The 27,988-nt window shown below is 44.6% G+C and overlaps 1 protein-coding gene across 2 annotated transcripts in view; it reads right to left on the bottom strand.

Annotated features, from left to right (window-relative positions):
• The window catches only part of MCU (mitochondrial calcium uniporter), a 774,118-nt gene extending 761,430 nt beyond the window's left edge, over positions 1 to 12,688 (bottom strand). Inside the window, exon 1 of one of the 2 annotated variants that reach the window (XM_086922280.1) lies at positions 12,512 to 12,688. In XM_086922280.1, coding sequence (XP_086778406.1) covers positions 12,512 to 12,649 — 138 coding nt within the window. In that variant the 5' untranslated portion in view covers positions 12,650 to 12,688. The remainder of the gene's footprint in view (positions 1 to 12,511) is intronic. The other variant, XM_086922281.1, reaches the window with a different exon arrangement.
• Between the last annotated feature and the right edge of the window lie 15,300 nt (positions 12,689 to 27,988).

Here is a 27,988-nt window from a genome sequence, read left to right as displayed (position 1 = left end):
GAAACACGCTGTATGTCAGATTCTCCACCCAGCTGACCAAACTGCTCCAGATCATTCAGAATGCAGCAGCCAGGCTCACTCAACCACACTCCACTCGCCTCAATGACCTCAGCTGGCTTTCCATGCACACTAGTGCACTGTTCAAATTACACACACATATAAAGCACTGCATAATCTAGACTCCTCTTACCTGAATAGCCACAGCAGCTTCCACACCGCCTCTAGACACATCTGCTCAGACAACCTTCTACTTGTTGCTGTCTCGCATCCGACGAGCTAGAATCGGCGGTCCGCCCTTCTGGTACCTGGCTCCTAAAGCCTGGAACAAACTCCCACCTTCATATTAGGGCTGCTAGCTCAGTCCTTGAATTCAGGAAGAAACTGAAAACATGAATCTTCACGTAGGCCCTGTTAGACCTGGCACCATTGGCCTGGGTCTTCCTTCCATTTTTGTTGTTGCCCCATGTATTTTTGCTGGTATTAGATGCTTTGGGCACTGTGCCACTGCTATTCAGTGCCACAGTGAAAGTGCTCCCTATTGTAAGTTGATGTACTAATCGGTGGTTCCATGTTTGGCTATTTGGTTTACTTGTAAGACCCCAGTCTAGTGCACGGAGTGCCCAGGGTGTGTAAATCCAAATGCTGCTGGTGGGCTTGCAGCACTGGTTGTGCCACCCACGGAAGCAGCCTTGTAAAATGTGTCTGAGGTCTGCCATTGCAGAGCCTTCGTGCAGGCTGGTACTGTCATGCTGACTGGGCAAGTGCACCCACTTGCCAGTCCCTAAACCTTCCCTTTTCTTCATATCAGTCACCCATATGGTAGGCCCAAGGGCAGGGTGCATTGTAAGTATAAGGTAGGACAAGCCCTGCTGTGTGTTGCTCTGTTTGTGTGGCTCTGTGTGTGTGGCTCTGTGTGTGTGTGGCTCTGTGTGTGTGTGGCTCTGGGTGTGTGTGGCTCTGGGTGTGTGTGTGGCTCTGGGTGTGTGTGTGTGGCTCTGTGTGTGTGTGTGTGTGTGGCTCTGTGTGTGTGTGTGTGTGGCTCTGTGTGTGTGTGTGTGGCTCTGGGTGTGTGTGTGGCTCTGGGTGTGTGTGTGGCTCTGGGTGTGTGTGTGGCTCTGGGTGTGTGTGTGTGTGTGTCTCTGGGTGTGTGTGTGTGTAGCTCTGGGTGTGTGTGTGTGTGTGTGGCTCTGGGTGTGTGTGTGTGGCTCTGGGTGTGTGTGTGTGGCTCTGGGTGGGTGTGTGTGTGGCTCTGGGTGTGTGTGTGTGTGTGTGTGTGTGTGTGGCCCTGGGTATGTGTGGCTCTGGGTGTGGCTCGGTGTGTGTGTGTGTGTGTGTGTGTGGCTCTGGGTGTGGCTCGGTGTGTGCGTGTGGCTCTGGGTGTGTGTGGCTCTGGCTGTGTGTGGCTCTGGGTGTGTGTGGCTCTGGGTGTGTGTGTGTGTGGCTCTGGGTGTGTGTGTGTGTGTGTGTGTGTGTGGCTGGCTCTGGGTGTGTGTGTGTGTGGTAGTAATTGCTGTCTGCTGAGCTCGTCAGTAGGGTACAATAGGTCTCACATTTGCGACAGATTAAGCTAATGGCAATGTAAATGACAATGCCACTAATTTATCTGTTTTCAAAACCAACACATAAATACAAAATTTGTCATTTACAATGCCAATAGCTCTAACTTTTCCAAAGGCGAAACCATTGCATTGTAAATGCTTGTTTAATGTTGACACGAGGGTACACAACTTCGCCACGTGATGTGGATTGGGTCAGATGGAGCTCAGTGGGCCAAAATTAGCTGCTGGTGGAAGTAGATCAGAAAGTAGTGTATGTGTGTTTGTTTCTCACGGTCAAGATTGAATAAGGCAAAAATATAATATTCTACATAAATACACTTCTGTAAAAACCCACGGTGATTTGGAGAGGGGGGGATAGCAGACTACGTTATCTGCTAGCTTAGACAGCAGATAACATTGATGCGGTCTTCATATTAGTCTATTACACTATATGTTATCTTTCAGCTACAACAGTTGCTGAATACCCAGATGTCAATTGAACGGTTATATAAAACACCAACCATGTTCAGGCTGTTTTACAGTGAGAACAAGCAGTGGTTATTAAAAGTGACAATGTCTGTTAAACAGCCATTATTCCACATATGACAAAACTAACTTGTACGGTGAACGAAGAGAGATATGTTAAAATTGCCATACGATTGTTGTCCGAACCCACAGCTTCCATTTTGAAGTCGGAAAGAAGGGTCAATTTCTGACTGTGCTTTGAGGAATAAACACCAATTCCTTAGTTGCTTGTATTTCAATGGTGGACTAGTAAAACTTCAAATGGGAGTAAATGTGGGAGTTGCTTGGCCTAGCCACGTGGACTGCTACATTTTAGATCCATTCAATCAGAAATGGTATGAGTTCTAGTAAAAAAAAATATTGCTGTATTCAGGTTCAATGATATTATAAGTGACAGAAGCTCTAAATTACGTGTTGTCAATAGTTGAAGTCCAACACAAAATCTTAATAATCTTCTCTCTCAATGCTGGTCCAGGACGCTCACCTAAATAAGTTAAGCAACATATAAAATATTACATTTTTTGTCACAGAAAACCATCAGCAAGAAACTGACTTGGGTACTCTGGTTTCTTTTAGTAATAGGCAACTAAGGGAATTTAATGATGATGCCAGTGACATCTAAGCATGACACGCAAAAACATTGTTATATCCTTGAGGCACAATGTTAAAGGGATCAGAGGAAACCAATTTTAACATGCACATTTTTCTAGTGCACATTTATTCGGAAAAAACGTATTACAGTGACGCTAACAGTCATGAATTACTGGATGTCTACAGTATGTAAGCGCTGTAAAAAGTCCTAGATATTTTATGTTCCCATGTTATTGAATTTTCCTAATTGGGGGATACTGTGGCGCAGGAAACCCTACTTTAGCAGCTCAATAGGGGGCTCCTACGGAACCTGATAAGCCGGAGGTCCACAAACATTCATTGTTTAGGGGTCTCTTCTGTCAGCACACAAAATGCGGATACATGGCACTGCTAAGAACTATCATGAGAGAGAGTTATGGGCCTTCAGCGGACATGCTCAGGGATGGGAACACAATGAACAATAATTAAATAGTGGGAAATGCAGAGAGAGGAACACATTGGAAAACAATGAGCATGAAAGAAAAAGTACAGATAAGAGAAAAAAGATAGCTAGATGCACAGGGAAAACAACAGAAAGAAAAAGGGTGACAGGAAGGAAACAGGAAAGGAGAGCTGGAGGAGAGGTGAATGGGAGGAGATAAAGGTTACAAGAATGAGTGGATGGAAGAGTTAAAGGATTGGCTGGTAAAAAGTGTGAATGGGTGGAAGTATGGAAGAATGCACAGATGTAGAGTGAATGGATGCATGGTTAAAAAACAGATGAATACATGAACATTGGTAGGTGGATGGGGAAAAGTTGGATGGATGGGGCAATGGGTAGGTATGTCGAAAGGTGAAGGTATGGACAGGGGAATGGATAAATAGAAGGAGGGTGAAAGGAACACTTATAAGTAGGGTCGCATCCACTCGTTTTGCATGCTCGGTCTTATTAAAGGTATATTTCAAGTGGGAGGGGCTTTAATTTTCCCGCTACTCCTTTGAGAGGCTATCACATCTTCTCAGGATTCCGATGAGGCACAAAGGTTTTACCAAAACCCACCACGAAAAAATACCGATTTTTCCTGCACACTCATAGCACCCACTTCTCTCTCCTATGGGGGATTCTCCTGCTTCTTAAGTACATCTTAGGAAACTCTTCCTGTTTACTCTTAAAAATAAAATTTGTTTCTGCATCTCTCTTGCCTACAAAAAAATGGATCATAATACTGTATACAGTACCAGATATAATAGTTTTGTTTAGGGACTCCTTTAAGCATATTGTATGAAATGTAAAGATACTTACTTCATCAGCTGGAAAAAAGAAAGGCTTATCTGGCCTTGCGAGGGTTCATACTTTAACTGTAGGCAACAAATTCTTTAACTTGCTGAATCACTTTCTCTATTATGTTGAGTCTCTCTACCAAGCACCCGCATCGTCAAAATTGGTCTGGCTTCTGCTTTAAAGCTATAAGCTTGTCGTATTTCAGTTTTGAATATTCATGCATCATCCAATTACATCTACTATTACTGTAATATTTTTTTTGACATGGTTATCCCAGAAACCATAGTCCCTTATTGAGAATGCATGCATGGCAGAAAATAAACATTGATGCTTCTTTAGCTAACATCAACCTGAAAATGCTCAACGCCTCTTTCACCCAACAAAAATGCCCGTCTCCCAAAAAGGTCAAATTTCTCTCAATTATCAGATAAGAGAATCTAGGAATGAACTGTTTACAAACCTCAACAAGCATTGGAAATGCAATAGGTCTCGCATTAGAAAAGTTGGAGCTATTGGTCTTGTAAATGACAAATATTTTATTTATTTGTTGGTTTTTAAAATAGCTAAATTGATAGCTTTGTCATTTACATAACTTTTGCGAATGTGACACCTATAGCATTTGGAATGCAACATGTTTTGTATTTACGTGACATAGATGGCAGCTCTGGTCGTTAGGCCACATCTCTAGAGAGCAGGAGAGTGCAGCAGGGGAGAGAAGCACAGCAATATATAGATTCAATGTATGGATACTTTATGTTGATATAGTGAAAATCTACACAGATCCGCCCATGAGGGACAGACCTTCACAAACCTGCTCCAGAACATCACATCAAATTAGGATGTAAAGAAGTTTAGTAACAATGTAACAGGATTGCTGCATGTATAAATACTATTATTAGTAGACTTTGCAACTATTGCACTTCAAACAACTTATACATTTCCGACTTGTTTTTATCGTAAAGATCTTGGACGAGCCATATACACCACATGAACTTTATAAAAAAAGCATATGTAAATTCAACAAGTATGGCGTTAAGTCAAACAGAAGCATGTCTAAGTTTGCACTTGCACAAGCTTGTGTTTACATGTAGTAAATCCAGACCTAGTGGTGTTGTGGTGTTGTCTATGCTTGCTATTTTAGGAATGTATGACTGCACAGTTGCCCCAACAAAACTACCATTATTTAAAAAAGCTTTCAGCACAGGTAGGCATCATCCTTCAAAGTGAACATAACTCAATGTGTATGAATTGGCACCAAATAAACGGAGACCAGATTAAATTGTACTTAATCATGCCCTATATCATAATTGTGGGGGGAAAAGGCAACAAGCTTCCTCCATCTACGCACCTGGGATCTGGAACAACATCCCTGTATGCACCAGAAACGTCAGAACTCTACTCTAATTAAAGAAAGAGCTGAAGACACATCTCTTTATAAAAAAAATGTAAACAACATCATGATGCAGCTACAAGTCCACTTCTGCTCCCAGAACACAGCTACTTCTTCAACCATTTGTTGAATGTATCTTTGCCTTTGACCCTGAAAAACACTCTGCCGACCTATGGCAAGTGGTATTCTATACAAACACCACATCCATACATGCATGGCATGCTCTACAATTCACAAGTGCAGAATGTAATAACGTAAAACGTATAAGTACACTTGCAACTATAACAGGGCTTACTGAAAGTTTCATCTGCATACCCAAGTCAAGTCAAGTCAAGTCAAAACATTTATATAGCGCACTACATACCCAGAGGGTTTCAAGGCGCTTAGGAAGGGGGGTGGATTATTTGTCAAATATCCACGTTTTAAGCTGCTTTCTGAACGCTAGGTGATTCTGGGTGAGGCGAAGGTAAGCGGGGAGTGAGTTCCATGTTTTGGCAGCCAGGTATGAGAAGGATCTGCCTCCCATGGTGGTCTTGTTAATGCGAGGTACAGTGGCTTGGCTTGGCTGGAAGAGCGGAGTTGGCGGGAGGGGGTGTAGAAGGACAGTTGAGAGTTGAGGCAATCTGGTCCGATGTCGTAGAGTGATTTGTGTGCGTGGGTAAGCAGTCGGAACGTGATCCTCTTATTGACGGGAAGCCAGTGGAGGTCTTTAAGGTGACCGGAGATGTGTTCGTTGCATCATCCATACATGATGTGGGGACTCAGCAGGACATGTTAGTCTCCTAAGTATATTAGGGGAAACAGAAAAAAAAATTCATAAGCATGCCTGTCAATGGGAACTGAGCGAGCCGGGCCACATTAGGTCTCAGACCCGGTATCAATTAAAAACGGCTGCTGAAAAGCTTCTCTATGGGCAAATATTAATGTTCTTAACATAAGTGGCATAAACACTGACTGATTTCTGAACAATGGATGTAAAAAAAAAAAAAAAAAGGATGGTAATCCACTTGAGCGATTTAGCTCCTGTTTATATTTCACATATTTTGCATCCCCCTTAAGAGTCTTAGTTATTTCCGGTATGTTTATAAATGGACATGATTGGGAGCTCTGGAATTCCTAATTTTAGAGGCAAGATTGAAACAATCCAACTCGTAGTAGATGTCATCAATCTTTTTAATGAACCTCAAAGTTGAACAGACACAAAAGTCATTGCTTCATACTTGGAAACAATGGAAGGGTAGCAGTGCACATCACAGTTGACAAGGTTTTTCACCTCTGCTGTCTTGTGTACTGTAGCGCGATGTTTGCAGCCTGCCAGTGTGGGCTGCCTCGCATTCCTTTTGGTTACTTTTGTCGTAATCGTTTGCACTGCAACTAAAAGAAAAGGGCAACAAAGGGACATCGGAGGAACGGGTCAGGTTTACAAATAAAGCCTCAACACTCACCCTGCAAGTGACGCCCGTCACATAAGCGCCCGGATCTCGGAGTGGGAGGTGGAGGCATCTGCGCCCGGCTCACTGATGACGCAGACCAACAGAGGAGGAGGCAGCAGTGAAGATAGAAGACGGACAAGGATTGCAGATGCTCCTCACAAAGACGGCGGTATGGCAGGGATGGCTTTGATGAGTGGGAGGTGGTCAACCAATGGATATTTATGCTATGGGCGGCATAGGTAATGAAGGGTAAGGAGGAAGGCCTCATGCTGGGCTTTTTGTAGGCGGGGTAAATGGAACTATAGCAACACTGGCGGCCTGACACAAAGATGGCCGAAGCCTCGCGAGATGACATTTCTTGTCGCTTTCGTGAGAATAGCGCCTAAGATATGTTATTAAAACACAGCCAGGATAGAGATAGAAAACGATAACACTTACATTGCACGGGCATCCCAAAGGAGAGAGAAACATAACACTACTAATTTAGTCGGTTCTTGTTTTTTTAAGCTTCCCAATGTGTTTTATTGCCTATATTTTTATATGAATAGTAGTCGAACAGAGAAGGCAGAGAAGGGGAGGGGGGAGGAGAAATGCGACACGGCGGGCAGGGGAGGGGGCGGAGCGGGGGTGTGGGAGGAGTGGGCCTGAGGTAAAATACGGCTGGGGTCATGTGCACGCGCTTTCAAGCTCAATGCGCATGCGCATTGAGCTTGAATTTCACGGGCACTGCAAGGAATCGCCACGATTCCTTGCAAGTTAGTTAAAGAGTGGTTAAGCCCCCATAGTCTCGCTAGCTCCATGCGCATCGAATAGCGAGACCTAAAAATGATAAACACACAACTTCAAGAGCAGGTTGTCAAAAACTACTTACTTCGCTTGTGATAATACAGCTTTAGGCTTAATGAGATTCAAATCTTACAGGCGTTGGAAAAAAAGAAATTACCATTTCGGGGAAGGATCGACTCACAGTTTTGCTGAACCCTTGAACTATCTCTTGATACATTCAACCATGAGGTACTGCATCATTAAGGAAATGCATTAGCAGTTCATTCAGTTTCATTAGATAAATACAAACCACCATCTACAAATCTACTGTTCTAGATCCCTGCGACTTAACCCAAATGGAGGGGTTCCTGGATAACGGCCACTACAACGCGGCCGTTTCCACGCAAGCTTTTACCACGCATGCATTAGAACGCATGCGTGGTTACCACAAAAGTTTTTACCGTGCATACCTTTACTAGTAAAGGCATGTGTGGTAAAGGCAAAAAAAAAGCGCAAGAATAAAAAAAGGGGGGGGGAACCCCCGCCCAAAAAAAAACGAAAATGAAGTGACGAAGCGAAGAGGAGGCGAGCGGTGTCGTTAGAGAGGAAACAGAAAGAAACTTCTGCCTCCTCTTTACGGCGTAGGATGTCCTCAAGGAAGATGAAGGAGTGGAGACGACGTGAAGAGGTAAGGGGAATTTTTTTTTAATTGAGGGTTAAGGGCAGGGGTAATTCGACGTAGGTTTGGGGGCTGGTGAGGGACATGCAAGGGTACAGGGGAGGGGTATAACCTTTCCCAAGAGTATGCCCTTACCATGCAAAAATTTACAACGAAAATCGTTGTCAATCTATGCGTGGTAAAGGAATATTCGTGGAAAAGGTTATGCAGGTAAAAAACATTCCGTTGTAACGCATGTGTTTAAGCTCTGTGCTGGAAAGAAAGATAATGCCAGAACACGTGTTAGCCACTCAGCGCTGAGCTATGCAGTTGATTACAGCACTAGAAGACACAGTTAACTAACAAATGTAACCCAACAGAAAGCACACATTACTAAATCTTGATCCTTATGCACTACTGTTCTGTAAATACGAAGCTTGCTGTTCCTATAGTTGATGGATAATAATTTCTAGGAATAGGTCTTCTCTCCCCACCAAGTTTTTGCAGCATCCTGGTGTTTAAAATAACTCACAAGGTCAGTGCTTGGTCAGTATATCCGGAAGTTCCGTTTGTGATTTTGGAAGGTGAGAAGAAGAAAAAGTGTGTATATCAAGCTTCACGCTCATTTACCAGTTTATGGGAACAGTGTTCCTGGTGTATGCGATTTTACCAGCATCCCGAAATAGACTGATAAAATATACAGTCCATAATTGCAACTAGTGGCGCTGCGTATGATGCTGCCAGATCTGCGTTATCTGATACGTTTTGGCACGCTGGTGGCTGCAGGATCATGCACCCCAACAGACGGTTTGGACTTAGTATTGGTGCCACTTGTGTAATTTATTTTGGCTGAGTACTGTGGTAATCTAGTTTGAGTTGATTGGTACTGGCCTTCATCTTGTAAACTATTATCCCAATCCGTAAGGTCTTGGCACATCCCTCTGTCTGACTCAAGTGACTACAGTGGTCTTCTTATTCCGAGCACTTGGGGTGAACTATTGCTGGGGAGAGAAAATATGGCAACTCTCCTGTTTAGCCCTGCTTGAGCCAGAACCCCAACATCTGCCATGGACCCCTCAATCCCACTAACCATATTGCCAGGAATCACACTTTATAAATATGAACTTCTGAAGGAATCGCTAGTCCTCCCTTCCTCAGGCGACTTGGTCAGCAAATTAAAGAATTGCATATTTAATACCAGTGAACCTTGTCCTAGAGAGACAAAATAATATTAATTGCAAAACAAAACGTCCTATGCCTTAAAATCTATATGTACAACAACAAAAAACACTGGTCCTTAGAGACAATACTTTCTTTGCTAAGAATCAAATGGTGAATAAAATGCATTTGTTTTTATTGGGATCGTAATGCTGTCTACTTTAGAACTACGTACCCTATATGATTTCTGAGAATTTGCTCTACAGGCCATGCAGCTCGTGTTTGTTGATACACTTGTTGATCACTATTTATTCATCTTTTGAATGTATCACCTCTAAAGAAAGCACCGAGCACGTTTATTGTGCACCAATAACCACTGTGCAGCTATGTGTCTTGAAATTGTTTTTCATAAACTCCTTTGAATAAATTGTATTCACAATTTGGTTCTTTGCATCTAAAGTATTGTTAATAGGGACCTGTGTGTTTTTGATATAGTTATTACCCCAGGTCCCCAGTGATATTTAGGTCTTTCTTGTTGAAATTTCAACTTTATATGGACAATTAGACTAAGGCAGCAGCTTCAACAGCACGTATTCCAAAATGTTACTTCCAGCAGTATTGCAACTGCATTACTGGGCCCTGGCCGATTTCTGTATGCTCCTGCTGTCATTACAAAATTTCAACTGTGACCCCGACTGAGGCAACAACAGACCACATATTGTAAAGTATAGAGAGAGAGAGAGACTTTGGGGCAGAAGTATATATATCTATCTCAATGCTTCAGTGTTGACATTGTCTGAGAATTCCCTGCACTGAAGTTAATGAGTAATCCCATGATGGGAGATACCTTGCAGTGCAGGGTATGGAACTCTGTATTTTTTTACTACATGGTTTCTAGGAGAAAAGATGCTTTATTAACTAGCTCCACGTCTCAAGGAACAGGACCAAAAAGAAAGTTGTATTTGAGGGTGCTTAACAGTGAAAAACTGAGATGAACCAGGAATTTACTTTGCGATTACAAGTTCTTCAATGTTTGGATGTATGTATACTGAAGCTTTAGGCTAGGGGATGTTGCTGAACTGCGAACGATAGCTTCTACGTTCATTTATGTTGTTTTGCTCAGATCGAACAGTCAATTAAGACTACATTTAGCGATCTGCAAGTGTGGCAGGTAGGTAATGTGTGTGATACTCAATTTTACACTTTCACTGCAAAGAAGAACAATATCACGGTAGAAGATTTAAAACCTGGCAATGGCCGAAAGAAAAAAAAAAGAAATAACTGTACACAAACCGAAGGAGGTTAATGAGTCAATACAATAAACCAATAACTGGCTAAAAGAAGCAACACCAATGCAAGCTGTGCCGGTAATTAGAAAACCTTCCTTAACAGCTTTTATGAAGAGTAGGTAAGAAACGTGGCCTAACAATCTTTATTGAGAACCACTCAATAATATTAAATTCGAAAGTATTAATGCTACTGGTTGTGGAAATATTGTGTGATAAAGTAAACTCCTGTGTTAAAACAACAATAAAATAGGTCATACACGTTTTTTTCGGCTGCTGCTATAAACTGAAAACGCCCCCGGTTGTTATGAGAGTAGAGACACACTGCTCCATCGCTACAATACATATCAGTTTGCAGTTAGTAATCTCTTAAACTGCCTATGCATTCCGACTCACACAGAAATAGTACTGCAACTTCCTCCTTTCTATCTATGTTTGCATCTGTTTCTCACCAGAGCTAGGGGTTGCACATACTGGATGCTACGCTTACCATGTCTCACACCGCCCACTGAAGCCCCAAGAGACACTCTAGTGTAACCCCGCCCTCTCGCAGATGCTGGACTGCGGGGACACCACACATGGACCTTGGAATGCCAGGGAGTGCACACGCGCCTCTTACGCTGAATAAGAAAGCCGCTGCACGGCTCGCCTACCCCGCCTGCCCTGAGTGGAATCCCTTCCTGAAAAAATGCACCATAGAAACATTAACCCTGACGACACCTTGCATGAGGCTGGCAAGCGGAGAGAACGCTGCGGTCGCCGCCAATCGCTCTCTTCCCGTCAGACACACGATAGGCTTGGAGCCACGAGAGGCACATGGGAAAGGTCTGGTCGTATACCAAGACTCCTGCTGTATGTTTGGTTTTTTGTGCAGTTTTATATGGCGCGAACTCGACTCGAAGGTAATGGAGCACTTTACACGAGCACCAATGATGTTACACAAGATACATTCATTTTTGGGAGGCACCGGGAGATTGTGTAATTTGCCAATGTTGAGCCTACTAAAGGATCCATCAACTCCTGATTACAGGCTACTAAAGGACTTGTAAAGCAGTCTGTTATCTAGGAGAACCCTGCCATCAATTCCAACGGAACAGTATTTGAAATGTGCGGCAGTGTCCGACTGCATCACCACATGCCGCCGGAGCTTAACGTGGGAACTTTTAACCACAGCACCTCATCTGTTACTCGTTATGTAGTGAAATGTGCTACAGGGGCGGCCCCAGAAAGCAGGCACATCATTAGATTATTGACATTTTCAAGGGCGGGTCCTTGTAGTACGCATTTACACACTGGAACGACCACTCCCCTCGGCCCCTCCCCTACAGGAAGGCTCTGACACGCTCCACACCCCCTCCCGGGAGCTCCTGCCCGGCCTGTGGTGCAGGCGAGAGGCAGTCTTGACTTCTTCGCCACGCCAGTCTCTGTGTGTCAAAGTGCCTATTATAAACATTAAGACCAAAAAACTAGCTCGTCAGTGATCTGTTGTCTACTGAGCTCGGCCATCGTATTACTGAAATTCTAAACAATGATGTTCGTTTAACACAGTATGCAAAACAAAAAAAAACGAACCTTTTTTAATTTTCTGAACTGGTAAAAACCATCAAGTACGTCAATATCATAGAACTCAGTTATAAGGCATTTTGTGTAACACAGACCAATGCAGCTCGACAGCATTACATTCAGTATTAAAGGCGCAAGCAAAACGACAGTGAAAAAGATTTGTTGACAGTACATAAACTTGAGGGGATTTTTTTTCTTTGAAGGGAGGGGGCACTCGGTGGACCCCGTGATTCGTGAGCACCTGAAGGCTTTTACCGCTTGAACATCCAGGGGTGGGGCCAGGGTTTCTGTCAACTCCCTCCCCACAGACCCTGTGCCTGCAGGCTTCCTTGGCCTCACTCACCGTCCTGTGCTGCCGCTGCCTGACGCCCAGCCCTGGGAAGCCGGCCGCCACCAGCGCTGCCCCGCCGCCGCAGCCCCCATGTGTATGGCTCCTGCCGGTGAGCAGTAGGAGCCGCGATCTACCTGCAGCAGCCGCCATCTCTCAACTGGAAGCGCTCGCCCAGTCAAGCAACGCGGCGCAGTGGGGTTAATGGGAGGGCGTGGCCAGGGCACGCCGCTCAAACTAGGTGGTGGCCAATCTGAGAGCTGTAGAGGCGGGGTCGAGTAGGCGTCTTGGGTCGACGGGGAAGATGGAAGGGCGGAACCCAAGAGGGAGGTGCTTGTTCTCCAGTATGCTCGCTTGTCACGCCCGTTACAGTATATTATGGGCAGGCTCTAAGCTGGGGATCCGAGAGCTTCCAAGGTTGCGTTTTCTGCAGTGCTCAGCAGGACTGTACCGGTACCAACGTCTCAGGATCATGTGTAATATTATAATTGTATTTGGAATTATATTTGATTAGCTCTTACTACCCCTGGCGAGGCGTTGATATTAATATACAAAGTTTTAATCTAATTTTGGTAATAAAGTCAACATTTTTATTAGTATGTGCTTTCACATAATTATTTTCTGTTAATTTGTGGTATACCCGTAGTACCTAGAAACAGTGGAGCAAAAGGATATGCTATTATTGCCTATTATAAATGGTTATCTATATGGCAAAATGTTATTTTGGTTTTATTATAGAACTTCTACTGTTCATAAAGTCTGTTTAAAGCTTACCCTAATCATTAAAGTCTTCCAGATCAGCTATTGTATATCCTAAATCACCATTATCTAAAAAACTATGCATCACATCAGTATTAACAAACACCATACAAAGAGTAGTCTGTACAGGTAAAGTCACTAAATAGTTCAGTATTTATATACAATATATAAATACACTGCTTTTATGGTTTTCTATTTTGTAAAACCGAATAAAGAAATATATATTTAATATATAAATATATATTTCTTATTTGTCATTTTTGTTTGTGTAACTAAGTGATAAAGGGTAGCATAAAGACCAGTCACTTAGGAATTTCGTCCATTAGTGTATATCGATCAGGGAATGGAGGAAGAGGGACAATGGGGGGGGGGGGGGGTAGGGGGGTAGCGGGGAGTTATATGTCATGGGTACATCCCATCAGAAATATATCTCTTTACAAAAATATGTATTCATACCCTATATCGATTCTTGTCGAATAAGAAAAAACTATAGAGGAATATATCCTGCAAACAGAAAGTAATACATTGAAATAAGTTCTATATCGATTGCTGTAAGAGAAGCAGGGCTGGACTGGGAACCAAAACCGGCCCTGGCAAAGTGCTCGGCCGCCCCCCACCCCCCCACTCGGGAGGGTTGGAGGTGCAGCCGAGCTCTTTGCCGGGGCCGGTTTTCGGCCGATTTTGGTACAGGGCCGATTTTGCAGCTATGCTACAAAAATGGCCCTCAGGGGCTCAAAACCGGCCTCCACCCGTGCGACGCACAGGGGAATTGCCTAATGCCCGCTATGGCCAGTCTGGCCCTGAAGATAAGGTGACATTATCAAGGAGTTATCATACATGCAGAAAACATGGTTATCATGAGTGTTAGTTCCTATTAGAAATCTATTTATTGCTTCTATCATGTGCCTAAGAAATATTGAAGTTTGTGAACAAAATTAAGACCCATTTCTACAGCGTGCAGTCTCATAATTCAGCTTGCCTCACATTGACGTTACCTCAGTTCCCAGTTACCTCCCCTTACATCATCCTGTATTGCTTCAGTCCCATGAAACCTAAAGGTCAGGTGTGAGTCCTGAGCCTCACAATCTTTTGCGTGTGCTGCAATAGGATATCTGTCATCGTGTTGTTTAAGTCCTCTAAAATGTTCTGCAATACGTTCCTTCAGGGACCTAATAGTACTTCCCACATATATTTTTTACATTAACAAATCACAACATACATAACAAACTTGGTAGTACAGTCAATATGTGTGCCTATCTCAAATTTTGAAAACTTATTGTAAGAAATTTCAGTCATACCATCAATAGCCAGGCTGCAAATATTGTAATGTCCACATTTATACAAGCCTATGACTGTCTTATGTAACCATGTCTCAAACGTCTGTTGTTTGGGGTAACTGGGATTAATATTATTAAAATTGTATTACGATACTTAATCCAATGGGAGTTGGTTATGAAAGGTCTCATTGTCTGTTCCTCTGTGAGTAGGTGCCAATGTTGTTTTAGCAAGTTATATACCTTGTGTGAGTGTGGTTGGTAGTTCATAATCATCCTCACCATTGACTTATTGTTATTTTTAACTCTCTTGACTTGCTTGAGAGTATCAATACCTTTCAGTGCGCATGACTTCTTATATGCAATACTGTGTTGTTATCATATCCTCATAAGAAGAGTTGTTCTTCAATTTCATTGATGTTATGTAGGTTTTTAATATCAGTACTGCAATAACATCTAGCCCTTAGCATATCTCCATATGGTATTGACACTTTTTGACACCTAGGGTGAGAGCTGCTCACATGGAGCAGAGAGTTACAGGCAGTAGCCTTTCTAAACATTTTACTTTCAATCTTACTTCCATCGATGTAAAGTTCCACATCTAGAAATACATTTCTTTTCTTGGTTGTACTCCATTGTAAAGGTCATATCATAGAGATTACCATTCATAAACATTAGGAGCACCATCAGTTCTCCAGTAGTGCCTGCCCAGATCACCAGGCAGTCAACAATGTAACATCCCTAATAGTGTATATGTTGTTCCAGTTTGCGCCCGGTGGACCCCAGATATGCACCGGCCCAACCATCCCATGAAGAGGTTGGTGAAAGACGGCACAAACGGGAGCCCATTGCAGTCCTGCAGATCAGTTTATACCACCCTCCATCGAAGAGAAATACATTATTCTCCAGCATGAACAGGTAGATAACAATTAACATATCCTAATGGTTCTTGTATTTAATTGATCCCCTAATGTGAAAATATCTCAAAGCTGTGATCCCAAAGTGGTGTAGTATATAAAGACACTACATCCATAGGATGATCGCTATGACAACTTACAGCTCTGATGAGACTAACATTTAAACTGTTAACAATTAACGTCCACAATATTGATATTTTGGAAATTTTAATTTGGAAATATTTGTATCTAATAATCAGAGAAGTACTGATATGGTTATCGTTCCTCTTCACATAATTTTAATTATTTACTTACATTTTGTTGTATTATTATGAACATATCTTGGCAATAGGAAGGAACTTATTTCTCTATATATAAAATTATATTTTAGGGGCAACCTGGAATCTACACTTATTATATGTACGCACAAGGATTAAAATGGCTGAGCAGTACGAATAACTTTACACTAGATAATTCTGGTAAGATCCCTGCTTATATTTATAACTTACTTATAAAGGCTCCTCTATGTAGGGTGCTTCTTAATACTGATGTGACGCGTATATTTTTTTTAGATACTGGTGATTTAGGATATACAATATCCTATCTGGAAGAGTTACCTGGAATGATTAGGGTAAACTTTAACAGACTCTATGGGCAGTAGATGCTCTATAATAAAACAAATATAACAACACTTGGCCATATAGATATAGGCACGAATAGTACATACTTTTGCTCCACTTAGATTCACTCTATAAATAAAAAATATTTTTTTTGCACTTCTGATGTGCCTTATGCATGCGATATTATATGTAGAGATACTAATACTCATTGTGGTGATGGAATAGCAGATATAGGAAGCGCAAATAAGTAATAATTATGAAAGTATTGCCTTCCCTGATTAAGTCACTGGTTTAAATACCAATAGACGAAACATGTGTTGGCTACAATTGTGAGCTTTCGTTGGATACATATGAATTGAAAATAAAGCATCAAGTTTGTGATTTCTGCCACAGCAACAAATAAAAGAAAGAACTACTACAACGAAAATATCGTGTGGACTACTAAACTTTGATTTAATATTGAGTGCTCAGAACTGTAATTTGACTAGTTTTGAAGATTTTTCTCAAATATGGGAAGGGTTTTGTGGCTCCTTCAGGTCCTTGGAGCACCATCACATATACACTTCGATCTAGATACACTTTAATACACAGTTTTGAGCCACTTTTACCCTGCCTCTTCTTTTTATTTACTACCTAGAAACAAATTTATGAATTTAACACTGTATAACTGCAACCATTCAAAGAGCATGTACATATATTGTTGTAAGATTAACAGTATCAAGGGCACACTTGTTTTTTCCTCTGTCTATGATCTGAAGTTGCACTTAAATGACATATAATGATTCACATCATGCATATAAAAAATATGTGTACTTATTATATGAAAATCTTCAGTTAATTTTCTATTTATAGGACAACTCATCACCAATAACCAAACCTACTAGTGAAAACCAAGGGCCGATTTAAATGTTGGCTGTAAGCATACACCATTGCAAAGGCAACAGATACCACCAATATGATGGTTCGCCTAGTGCATTTAAAAGTAGACGGACCATAGTTTAACCACAGACTACTCGGTCTTCTCCATCTCTGCCGTGGCCAAACTTCTCCGACAGCTTGATGGATTAATGGCCATCGGAGAAATGGCTATATGTCTGTATGCCCAATTAGGATGGGTGGACATATGGCCATTTTTGCTTCCCATCACTGCCAGACAAACTTTGGCGGTAAGGGACATTTAAATAAAACAGGCATTGGCATAGATTTTGCCTATGTTAGAGCTATTGGCTATGCCAATGTCTTTTAGCCATGTTGTACAGCAGGGTGGAGTGGATTAGAGTGGAGTGACGTTGAGTGGCATGGCATAGATCGGTGTGGAGATGTGCAGAGTGGAGTAGAGTGGCGTGGAGTAGAGCAGAGTGGAGTTTACCTGCGTAGAGTGGCGAAGAGTGCAATGGCCTAGAGTGGAGTGATATAGAGTAAAATAGAGGTGAGTAGTGTAGATTGGCATACCGTGGAGTGGGGTAGACTAGAGTGCCTTGGATTGGAGTGGCATAGAGTGGAGTAGAGTGGCTTGGAGTGGCGTAGCGCCGAGTGGCATAGCGTGAATTGATGTAGAGTGAAGTGGTTTAGAGTAGAGTGGCATAAAGTAGAGTGGCATTGTATGGAGTGGTGTAGAGTGGTACTGTGGAGTGATGTGGCGTGGCATAGAGTAGAGTGGCATACCATGGAGAGGCAGACAATTAAAGGGAGTGGCATAGAGTGAAGTGGATCAGATTAGAGTAAACTGGCGTAGATTACAGTGGCATACAACGCAGTGGCGCACAGTAGAGTTGTGCAGAGTAGAGTAGAGTGGCATAGAGTGCAGTGACATAGCATGAAGTGGCGAATAGTAGATTGGCACAGAGTAAAATAGAGTAGCATAAGATACATGATGTATGGGCAATAGTGTAGAGTGGCATAGAGTGCAGTGGCACAGAGTAGAGTGGTGCAAAGTAGAGTTCAGTGGCAAAGAGAGCAGTGGCGCAGAGTAAAGTGGCATAGAGTGCAGTGGCCTAGAGTGCAGTGGCTTATAATAGAGTGGTGCATAGTAGAGTAGAGTGGTGTGGGGGCAGTGGCGTAGAGTAGAGTTGTGCAGATTAGAGTAAAGTGACATAGAGTGCATTGGCATAAAGTCCAGTGGTGCAGAGTAGAGTAGAGTGACTTAGAGTAGTACAGAGTACAGTTCAGAAGTGTAGAGTACAGTGCTGTAGAGCAGAGTGGAGCAAAGTAAAGTGCAGTGGTATAGAGTACTCTACATCACTTTACTCTATGCCAGTGCATTCTATGCACTCTTCTCTATTCTGCACCACAACACACTATGCCACTGCACTCCACAGCACTGCATTCTACATCATAGCACTCTACTCTGCGCAACTGCACCCTATGCCACTGCACTCTACGCACCTCTACTCTACACCACTGCATTCTATGCCACTTTATTCTACTTTGCACCACTCTATGCTGTACCACTGCACTCTACTCTGCACCAATCTGCTCTAAGTCATTGTACTCGACACCACTGCACTCTATGCCGATCTACTCTACTCTGCAACCCTCTACTCTACACCACTGCACTCTACTCTGCTTCACTCTACTCTACACCATTACACTCTAATCCACTTTACTCTGAATTACTGCATTCTTTGCCACTCTACTCTGCACAATTCTACTCTTCGCCTGTGCTCTCTACGCCACTCTAACCTGCACAATTCTTCTCTACACCGCTGCACTCTATGCCACTGTACTATACTCTGCGCGACTGCACTCCATGCCACTACACTCTATGCAACTGCACTCTACGACACTGCACTCTCCTCTGCACCACTCTACTCTACGCAACTGTACTCAATGATACTGCTCTGTACACCACTGCACTTTAAGCCGCTCTTCTCTACTGTGCACCAATGTTTAATTTAACCTGGTGGTTTCCGGTGCTCTTCACCAGCACTTACAACACCAGCGCATATGAGAGTCTGCCCAAGGTGGCCCTGTCTGGATAATATAGAGATGACCGCAACAACAAGTAATTATTAATTTAATATATATTAGAAATGATTATTACTTCCTGTCATTCTTATAGCTTTGGAGGCCTGAAATAGTCCTACCTGTCACACTTGTGGTAGTGTGATGGTTAGTAGTTGTGTTGTTACTATTATTGGCAGTGTGGCTGGACAATGTGTGGTGCAAGCTGCAGTGGCCTCCTCACGAGAGCCCTGGCACTTAATCTTTTTTTTACAAATGAAGTACTGCTTTGCACCACTCCACTCTATGACACTAGTCTACTCCAATGCACTGTACTCTACTCTGCACCACACTACTTAACAACACTGCACACTACTCCACCACAATCTGTGCCACAGCACTCTATGCCACTGCACTCTACTGTGTACCATTCTACGCCACTATGCTTTGCATCCCTCTGCTGTACGCCACTGCACGTCACTCCACTATACTCTATGCCAAATCAATCTACGCCTCTCTACTCTGCGCCACTGCACTCTATGCAACTGCACTCTACGACACTGCACTCTACCCTGCACCACTCTACGCCACTGCACTTTATGCCACTCTACTCTACTCTGCACCATTGCACTCTACGCCATTCTATTCTGCACCGCTCTACTCTACTCCTCAGCACTGCACTCCCCGCCACTGCACTCTACTCTGCACCACTGTATTCTATACCACTGCACTCTATTCCACTGTACTCTACTCTGCACCACTCCACACCACTGCACTCTACGCAACTCTACTCTACACCAATTTTTTCTATGCCACTGCACTCTATGGTACTGCACTTTACACCACAGCACACTGCTCTGCACCACTCTACTCCACTCAGCTCTATTCTGCACATTTTACTCTCTGCAACTGCACTCTATGCCACTCTGCTCTTCTATGCACTACTCTACACTTCGACACTCTACTTTACACCATCTAAGTCACTGCACTTTATGCCACTCTACTCTACAGTACTCTACTCTATGCCATTGCACCTTGCACCACTGCACTCTATGTCGCTGTAATCTGCTCTGCACCACTTTACTCTATGTCACTGCACACTACGCCGCTGTACTTTATGCCACTGCACTCTACAGCACTCTACTCTACTCTGCATTGCTCTACTCTAGGCCACAGCACTTTATGCCACTGTATTCTAAGCCACTTTACTTTAAAGTGAATTAGACTACTGTGACATAAAGTGCTGTGGCCTAGAGTACTGCACGCTATGACACTTCACTCTATGCCGCTCTACTCTAAGCCTCTACTGTACGCTGCATCGCTCTACTCTAGGCCACGGCACTTTATGCCACTGTACTCTAAGCCACTCTACTCTGCATCGCCCTAAATGGTGAAACATATTTAATCTAAAATGGGTAATTAAAAATCTATCATGGGCAGTGGTTAAAATGGAGAGATAAGTCTCCATGCCCTGTACTGATTTAACTAGGACAAATCCTCTTACCATGGGTTTTCTAAATTCCATGCCCTCTCGATTGCCATAACTTTTTTTTAAAAAAAAGGTCTTTGACCAGATTTTTGTCCTGTTGCCTCACTTTGAAACATCTCGTAAAAATGTCTGCTCTTCGCAGGGCCGAGAAAGGTTACTTAATATACCTTAGCCACATGATTTTAAAAGCTTGGTCATGTGAGAAGCAATCCACCATTACTGCTCGATTAAAAGATGCCTCCTCATTAGACTAAATATTCACCCAGCACAACAAGGGCTTAACAGCGACCAGGTCAATTATGTACTCCATGCCTAGTTCTTCATGTACAGAATAAGCAGGTGTACCCTGGGGGACTTTCAGCAACCATTTTAGAAATTTGTTTTGTGCCATCTGTAATTTGTCTGCTCCCAATTAGCCCCAAATGTCACTGATAGATATTCTTTATTGTTCGATTACTTAAAATCTTACAATGAGACATTATACATATATTACAATATAAAACAGTTAAAACAAGAGTAAAAGTACGATATATAATTATGAGTTGCATTCAATAAAATCCATTTCATATTATTTTTTTTAGAAAAAAATTCATTTCATGGTATATATTTAAAATATTTCAATCAGTGCTAATAGATTTTTGATTGTGTTCATCTAATTTGGCTCCTACTCTTAATAAAAACTTTACCAAAGCAGAATTCATAATTATATAATCAGATTGCAGACATATTATCAAAGCTTGCCTACATGTCCTTACTCTTCGAGCATTGAAAAGAGTCTTGAGTATAGTTTTTCTTTCTGTATTCAAGTCGGGCAGAGACATAGTAGGTGAATAATGTTCTCCTCTCCTGTTTTACATTCTCTACATAGTGTGTCCTCTTCTAACTTTATCCATGATGGAAGATGGCATAGTCCAGGTGATACACCAAAATCGTGCTTTTGTAAAGATTTATTTATCTTTCAATGACCACAGTGTTTCTAAATATGCTTGTATCTTCTTTTTTGAAAACCCACTCATTATTGGCCAGGCATGTTTTCTTTTTGCTAATATATCTTTAGCTCTTACAATCAATAGATGATTTGTTGTATTATTGATTATTTTTTTTAATGATTCCTGGGTTATTGTGGTTCTCCAGATCTCCAGCACATCAAATTCTTCTAGCACTGTATTTAAATATTTCCAGGCCTGTAATTTTCTATTTTCTTTTTTTTTTAAATTATTTTTATTTGCATTTTGTTTATAACTCAACAGTACAGTCATGTAATTAGCAGTACTCAACCCCCTACTCCCTCGCCCACCCCTCCTCATTTTTACTTTGCTGTTACGTTTCATATCATACTTGTTCAGTGTCCATAGATTCGATGTGCAGGAATCTCTCAATGTCCCCTCCAAGACCTTCCTGGCGGTGCCCATGCAGACTTGTAGCCTAGCACTGAGCTCACCTCCTTCCAGCCCCCCATCCAAACCATGATAGTGGCGCCACCTGGTCCAAACCTTACGGAACTTCCTTGGACACCCTCTAGCTTTATAGGTCACTCTCTCGGCAGCCATGTAGAGATCCAGCCCTCTTCTCCATTCCTCTAACTCCGGGGGAGTCGGTGACCCCCAGTATTTTGCTATGTCTCTTTTGGCTACCACCAAGGCCAAAACCAGAAAGGTTAGGAGAGGGCACGGTAGGTCCATGTCATTAGTCATTCCCAAGAGAGACAGCTTGGGCTCCTGGATAAGTGGAACCTCCAATACCTCTCTCAGTTCCATAAAGATGTGGTTCCAATAGTTGTGAATCGCATCACATGTCCACAGTATGTGATAAAAATCTCTGTCTTCTCTGTGACATCGGAGGCATTTAGTGTCATCTATTTTCCCCATTTTATGGAGTCTCACCCTATCATAATAAGTTCTGTGGAGTACATTGTATTGGATGAGGCGCAGCCTAGACTTAATCGCCACCTCCCGGGGATGCATCAACACTATGTCCCAATCTAGGTCATCCAGTTCTCCCACCTCCTCCTCCCATGTACTTCTAAGTTTCGCCAGATCTCCTAGCATATTGTTGGTTAAGGTTTTATAGGTGAGTGAGACCGCCTTTCCCTGGATCTGTTCTTGCAGGAGCCGACCCTCCAGTGGTGCATATTCTGGGAGCCCAGGTAAGTGTATGTTTTGTGCCCCCCAAGCATGACGCAGCTGCGTGTATTTGAAAAGCTGTGAGTGTTGAAGCCCAAACTCCGACTTTAGGGTCAGAAATGATTTCAATTCCCCCTTGGCGATCACATCTCCTATGGTGGAGATTCTGATGTCATCCCATCGTTTAAATCCCCTAAGTTTATGAAGTTCAGTTAGCCATTTGCAGTGCCATAGTGGTGTCTGCCGGGTGGGTTTCTTCTCCCAGCCCGTACGTTTCGTGGCCTTGTTCCATAATAATAGTCTCTGGGAGGAGCGGTTCCCGTCCAGAACCCCCATACAGATAGTACAGTAAATTGTGTGGGGACAGTTTGTGTCGTTCTAGGGCATATGTGGGATGGTCTGCCTGGGTATGTAGCCACTCATTAATCGGGGTCATGTGTTCCGCCCAGTAGTAGGCTTCCAAATTCGGCAGCGAGATTCCTCCACTATATTGGTGCCTCTGGAGAGTAGTCAGTGCTATTCTAGGTTGTTTACCTAGCCAGAGAAAAGCCCTAAGATCTGAATGGATTTTAGGCAATATCGTTTCCGGGAGCGGATAATATTCATTCTGTAGAGCGTACAAATATTTGGGGAGAATAATCATCTTATACATAGCTGCTCGACCTAAGAGTGTAAGTGGCAGCTGTCTCCAGCGTTCCATATCAGCTGTGGAGTTCAGCATGATCCTCTCTATGTTTTTCTGAAGCAATAGTTTCCTGTCAAGGGTGATGTAAATCCCGAGATATTGAAAGCCCTCCGTCGTCGTAATTAGTTGCCCTGGCAATGTCGTCCAGCGTTCACTGCCCCTTGGGTCGTACAGGATCGATTTGTGCCAGTTTATTTTGTAACCGGAGTATCTACCATAGCATTCCAGTTCCAGGAATAGCTCTGGGACAGTGGTTTCCGGGTTGGTAATGTATAAGAGTACATCATCCGCGTAGAGGGATAGCGTCTCTTGTGCAGGGTCTATATCGGCTCTTCGGAATCCAGTGATTCCTGGATTTTGTCGGGCCCTAGCTGCTAGTATCTCAATGGTAAGTGTGAAGAGGAGGGGGGACAGAGGGCATCCTTGTCGGGTCCCTCTTTGGATCTGGAATTCACGTGACAGTCTCCCATTCACCCTCACCCTAGCTCGCGGAGTGGTATAGAGGAGCCGAACCCAAGTCTGAAACTTAGGGCCAAAGCCAAATTTATGCAAGACACCCTCCAGGCCAGTGGACCGCGTCGAGAAACCAGTGTGGTAGCTCTCTATCTCTCACCTCTTGTAGCCAATTGTGGGTGCGTCTAAGGTTCAGCTTGGTGGCCCTGTCTGGCAGAAAAACGGTTTGATCTAAGTGTATGAGGTCCAGAATCACTGACCTCAATCGTAGTGCCAAGATAGTCGCAAGGAGTTTAACCTCTGTGTTCAGGAGGGAAATGGGGCGGTAGGCCTCGCAGTCCTCTTGTGGTTTGTCCTCCTTATGTATCGGGATGATTGTCGCCACGGAGAGGTCTGAGGGGAGCCTCCCCTCCTGATATGCCCCCATGAAGAGGTTCCTCAAGTGGGGAGCCAAAAGGTCCGCCGTACACTTGAAAAATTCAGCCGGGAAACCATTTGGTCCCGGTGTTTTACCAGATCTTAGTCGAGCAATGGCCACAGAGATGTCTTCCACTGTGATGTCAGCTTCTAGTGTCTTAAGGGCCTCAGGATACAACGGTCTGCTCCATATATTGTAGAGCATCTTCGCAAGTCCCTAAGTCTCTGGCGGTGTAGAAGCGTTCATAATGTGTAGCAAAAGTCTCAGCAGTGTGTGCATCAGTACTAACAAGCACCCCTTCTGCATCTCTAATGTGGTCCACCCATCTAGCTGCCAGTTCCTTTCTACTAAGCCACGCCAGGAGTTTGCCTGATTTATCCCCCACGTCATAGAGGTGTTGGAGGGTGGCCAGGTTTTGAGTCTTAGCCTCGTCCGTCACTAGTTCTCTTTATTGTTTCTGTTTATCAACCAGTCTCCGAAGAGTCCTAACATTTCTCGAGCTCAGGTGTTCTCTCTCTAAGTCCAAGATAGCCCGCTCCACTACAGCCACTTCCCCCTGGCGTTTTCTCCTTTCCTCTCCCAGTCTATTTTGTATCCTGTCCCGCATCACGGGCTTCAAGGCTTCCCAAAGGGTCACCCCTGAGTCAACTGACCCCTCATTGTCGGCGATGTAGACTCGCACATCCGCTCTCACACCTCTCAACACAGTTGCATTTTGGAGATCCCAGGCAGCAAGGCGCCAGGAGGCCCCTCCGGCACCCCGATTCTGACCCATTCTCACTAGCAGTGGTGAGTGGTCGGAGATTCCCCTCGCCTTGTATTCTGCAGTGGCGTCTACAGTCAAGTGCTGTCTGGACATGAATATGTAATCCAGTCTCGAGAATACCTTATGCGCGGCCGAGTAAAATGAATAGATGGATTGGCCCGGGTGCAACCATCTCCAGACATCCGTGAGGCCTATAGTAGCAATCAGCCGGGCTAGGGGGGTCCAGTTCCCCCCCTTCGCTGGCGTCACTGCTCGGTCCATCCCTATTTCCATTACATCGTTAAAGTCTCTACCTACTATTTGAATGGTGTCAGCCGTGTCGAGGAGTATGTTGGCCAGTGTCCTAAGTGTGTTCGCCTGCAATTTGGGCGGTGCATATACGGATATAAGCATGTATGTGCGTCTGCGCCATGTCCCCTGGACCCCCACACAGGTCCCCAATGGGTCTACCCAAGTGCGCGTAGTACAGAACGGGGTGGTGTTCTTTATAATAACTGCTACCCCTCTCGAATCAGTTGTGTAGCCCGCGTGTGCCAGAACTTTATGGCGCCCCCTGGCTATGAAGGGGCAGTTATTTCCCTTGAGATGAGTTTCCTGTCGGAAAGTTATATCTGGGTCTAGTCTTTTAAGGTAGGAGTTCACCAGTCCTCTTTTAATCTTATTACCAAGTCCGTTCACATTCCAGGTCAGGACACTAACTTTCCCGTGTTCTGTAGGTTGTGTTGCTACTGCACTCGCCATTCTAAAGTACAACTAGAATGGTGTGGATCATCTCTGGTGTAGGAGTGTAGCGTGGAGCACCAAGGCACATGACTGTATTCAACCAATTGTTTCCCCCTCCCCCCAACCAATTTCTCCCCAACAAAACTGTTCGAGAACCACCATCCCCACCCTCCCCCTCCCCACCTTTTCCTCCCGTCCATCCCATCCGTACAACAGTTGACTTACAGGACTTTCAGGTGGTAAAGGTCTATCGCCCTCCCAATAGCAACCCCAACTAAGCTATCTCTAAGGCTCTATCTGGAGCTCCCACAGGGCCCTTCGTGTCTCGACTGCCCAGCTAACAGTAGGACGGGTCTACCTGTGCCATGTGGGGCGATAGAAGCGCCAATAAACCAACAAACAATGGTGTGAGTCAACACCGGAAGAAAAGTGCTTGTAACTTGCGTGCCCCCAAAACGATGAACTGCTGTTTCGGATATCAGTTCTATTCTTCCTCAGGAGTGGGAGTCTTGCGTTTCAGTGTCTTGATCATCTGACGTGCCAGTCGCTCCTTGTTCCAGCACTCGGATTGCTGTGACTAGAGGATGGAGAGATTGTTCCGTCAGTTCTTCCACGTCTGACATATGGCTACTTCCCTCGTCTTCCGCCTCCGCACCTGTGTGGTGTGCCAGGCAACTGAACCTGGATTCTGGCACCAGATCTTCCTCTGCAGGCGTAGCCTGGTTCCGTCCCCCTCGGCCCGTCGCGGGGTGATCCGGATATGGAGTCAATTGGGAATGTCTTCTCGTCCGCGGATTTTGAGACCTTTGAGCCTTGGGCGGACTCTTCCGGAAATTGGCGGCCGCCATTTCGGTTCGTATTCTGTGACCCTCCTCCTCGGCTTCTCGTAGCAGGGGGTGCTCCTCCAACCACTGCCAGGCCTCCTCCGGTCGATTGAAAAAGTGGGACTTGCCTTTGAAAAGTACTTTCAGTTTCGCAGGGAAGAGCAGCATGTACAATATGTGCAAATCTCGCAGCTTTGCTTTAACTGAGTCATAGGAGCGTCGTTGTTTCTGTACATCCTGGCTGTAGTCAGGGAAGATCATGATATTCGTGTTTTCCAATCGAAGTTCACCCTTTTTTCTTGCTTCTCTCAGAATGAGGTCCCTGTCTGCAAAATTAAGAAAGCGTGCAATGATCGGTCTCGGTCGCGCCCCCTCCGGCGGTTTCACCAGCTGGGCCCTGTGCGCCCTTTCGATGACAAAGCAGTTTGAAAATTGGGCCTGTGGAAACGTTGACGTTAGCCAGGAATGTAAGAAGGCCGCTACATCCGTCTTCTCGATGCCCTCTCTAAAGCCCACGAAGCGTAGGTTGTTTCGTCTCGCCCTATTTTCGGCATCATCCACCCTCCACAGCAGCTGTCTGTGTGATGCTTGTAGTTCCGTCATATCTTTTCGGAGGGTGGTGAGGGAATCTTCTGCTTCGCCGAGCTGTAGTCACCCTCTCATTCAACTTCCGGAAGTCTTGGCGCAGCAGGAAGACTTCAGAGCCCACCTTGCCTATTTTAGTCTCCAATGCCGCTCTAGAGTCCTGTATATCTGTCCTAGAGGCTTGGATCGCCTCCAGGAGCATGGCTGTGTCAGTGCGAGTGCCCGGCACCACCGGGACAGTCTCCTGCTGTGCCCGTGTTGTGGCATAGTTGTCGATGGTTTCCTGCCTTGCCGGTCTCGCCACCGGATCTCTCTTCCCCATCACGCCTTACCGTCCTGGTCAAGAGTTGCCTCAGGGTGATGGGGGGGGGGCTCGCCTGATTCACGTCTAGGCCAGCGGGCCGCCTCGGGCGGAGAAGCAGAGTGGGCGGAGAGGGTGAGGGGCCGAGTCGATATCTGTGTGTCTCTCGTGAACAGACGGAGAGGTCGCACCACCAGCCAGTTTCCACAGCCGGTAGTGGGCTCCCTCCCCAGCCGTCAGCAGCGATGGAAGGCCTTCAGAAAGTCCAGCCCTTATGAGTCTTGTGTGGTAGACCCCTTGTCATCAATGGCGGTTCGCAGGCCCAGCGGGGTCCCCCAGGCACTCTCAGGCGTGTCCCCTATCGCGGGCCTCTTCAGGAGGGGTGCAGGGCAGCCGGGGTCGGGACTCCGGGGTCGCCAGCACCGCTGCAGGCTAGACCCCGATATGATGTAGGCCAGTGTCTCCGCGCGGCGGGGACCTCCTCTTCAGCGTGCCCCCCCAGTCAGTAATGTCTCAGGCCGGGAGTCTCAGCCGCCGCACACAGGGGTCAGGACCAGCTCCTTGTCCTTGCAGGAGAGGGGAGGGCAGTCGTCCACTCACCGGCCACTGCAGGCGTCTCCCAGACCAACGGAC

Source organism: Lissotriton vulgaris, chromosome 5, assembly GCF_964263255.1.
Source record: "Lissotriton vulgaris chromosome 5, aLisVul1.2, whole genome shotgun sequence".
NCBI classification, from domain to species: domain Eukaryota; kingdom Metazoa; phylum Chordata; class Amphibia; order Caudata; family Salamandridae; genus Lissotriton; species Lissotriton vulgaris.
This window is presented reverse-complemented; position numbering and strand designations above follow the sequence as displayed.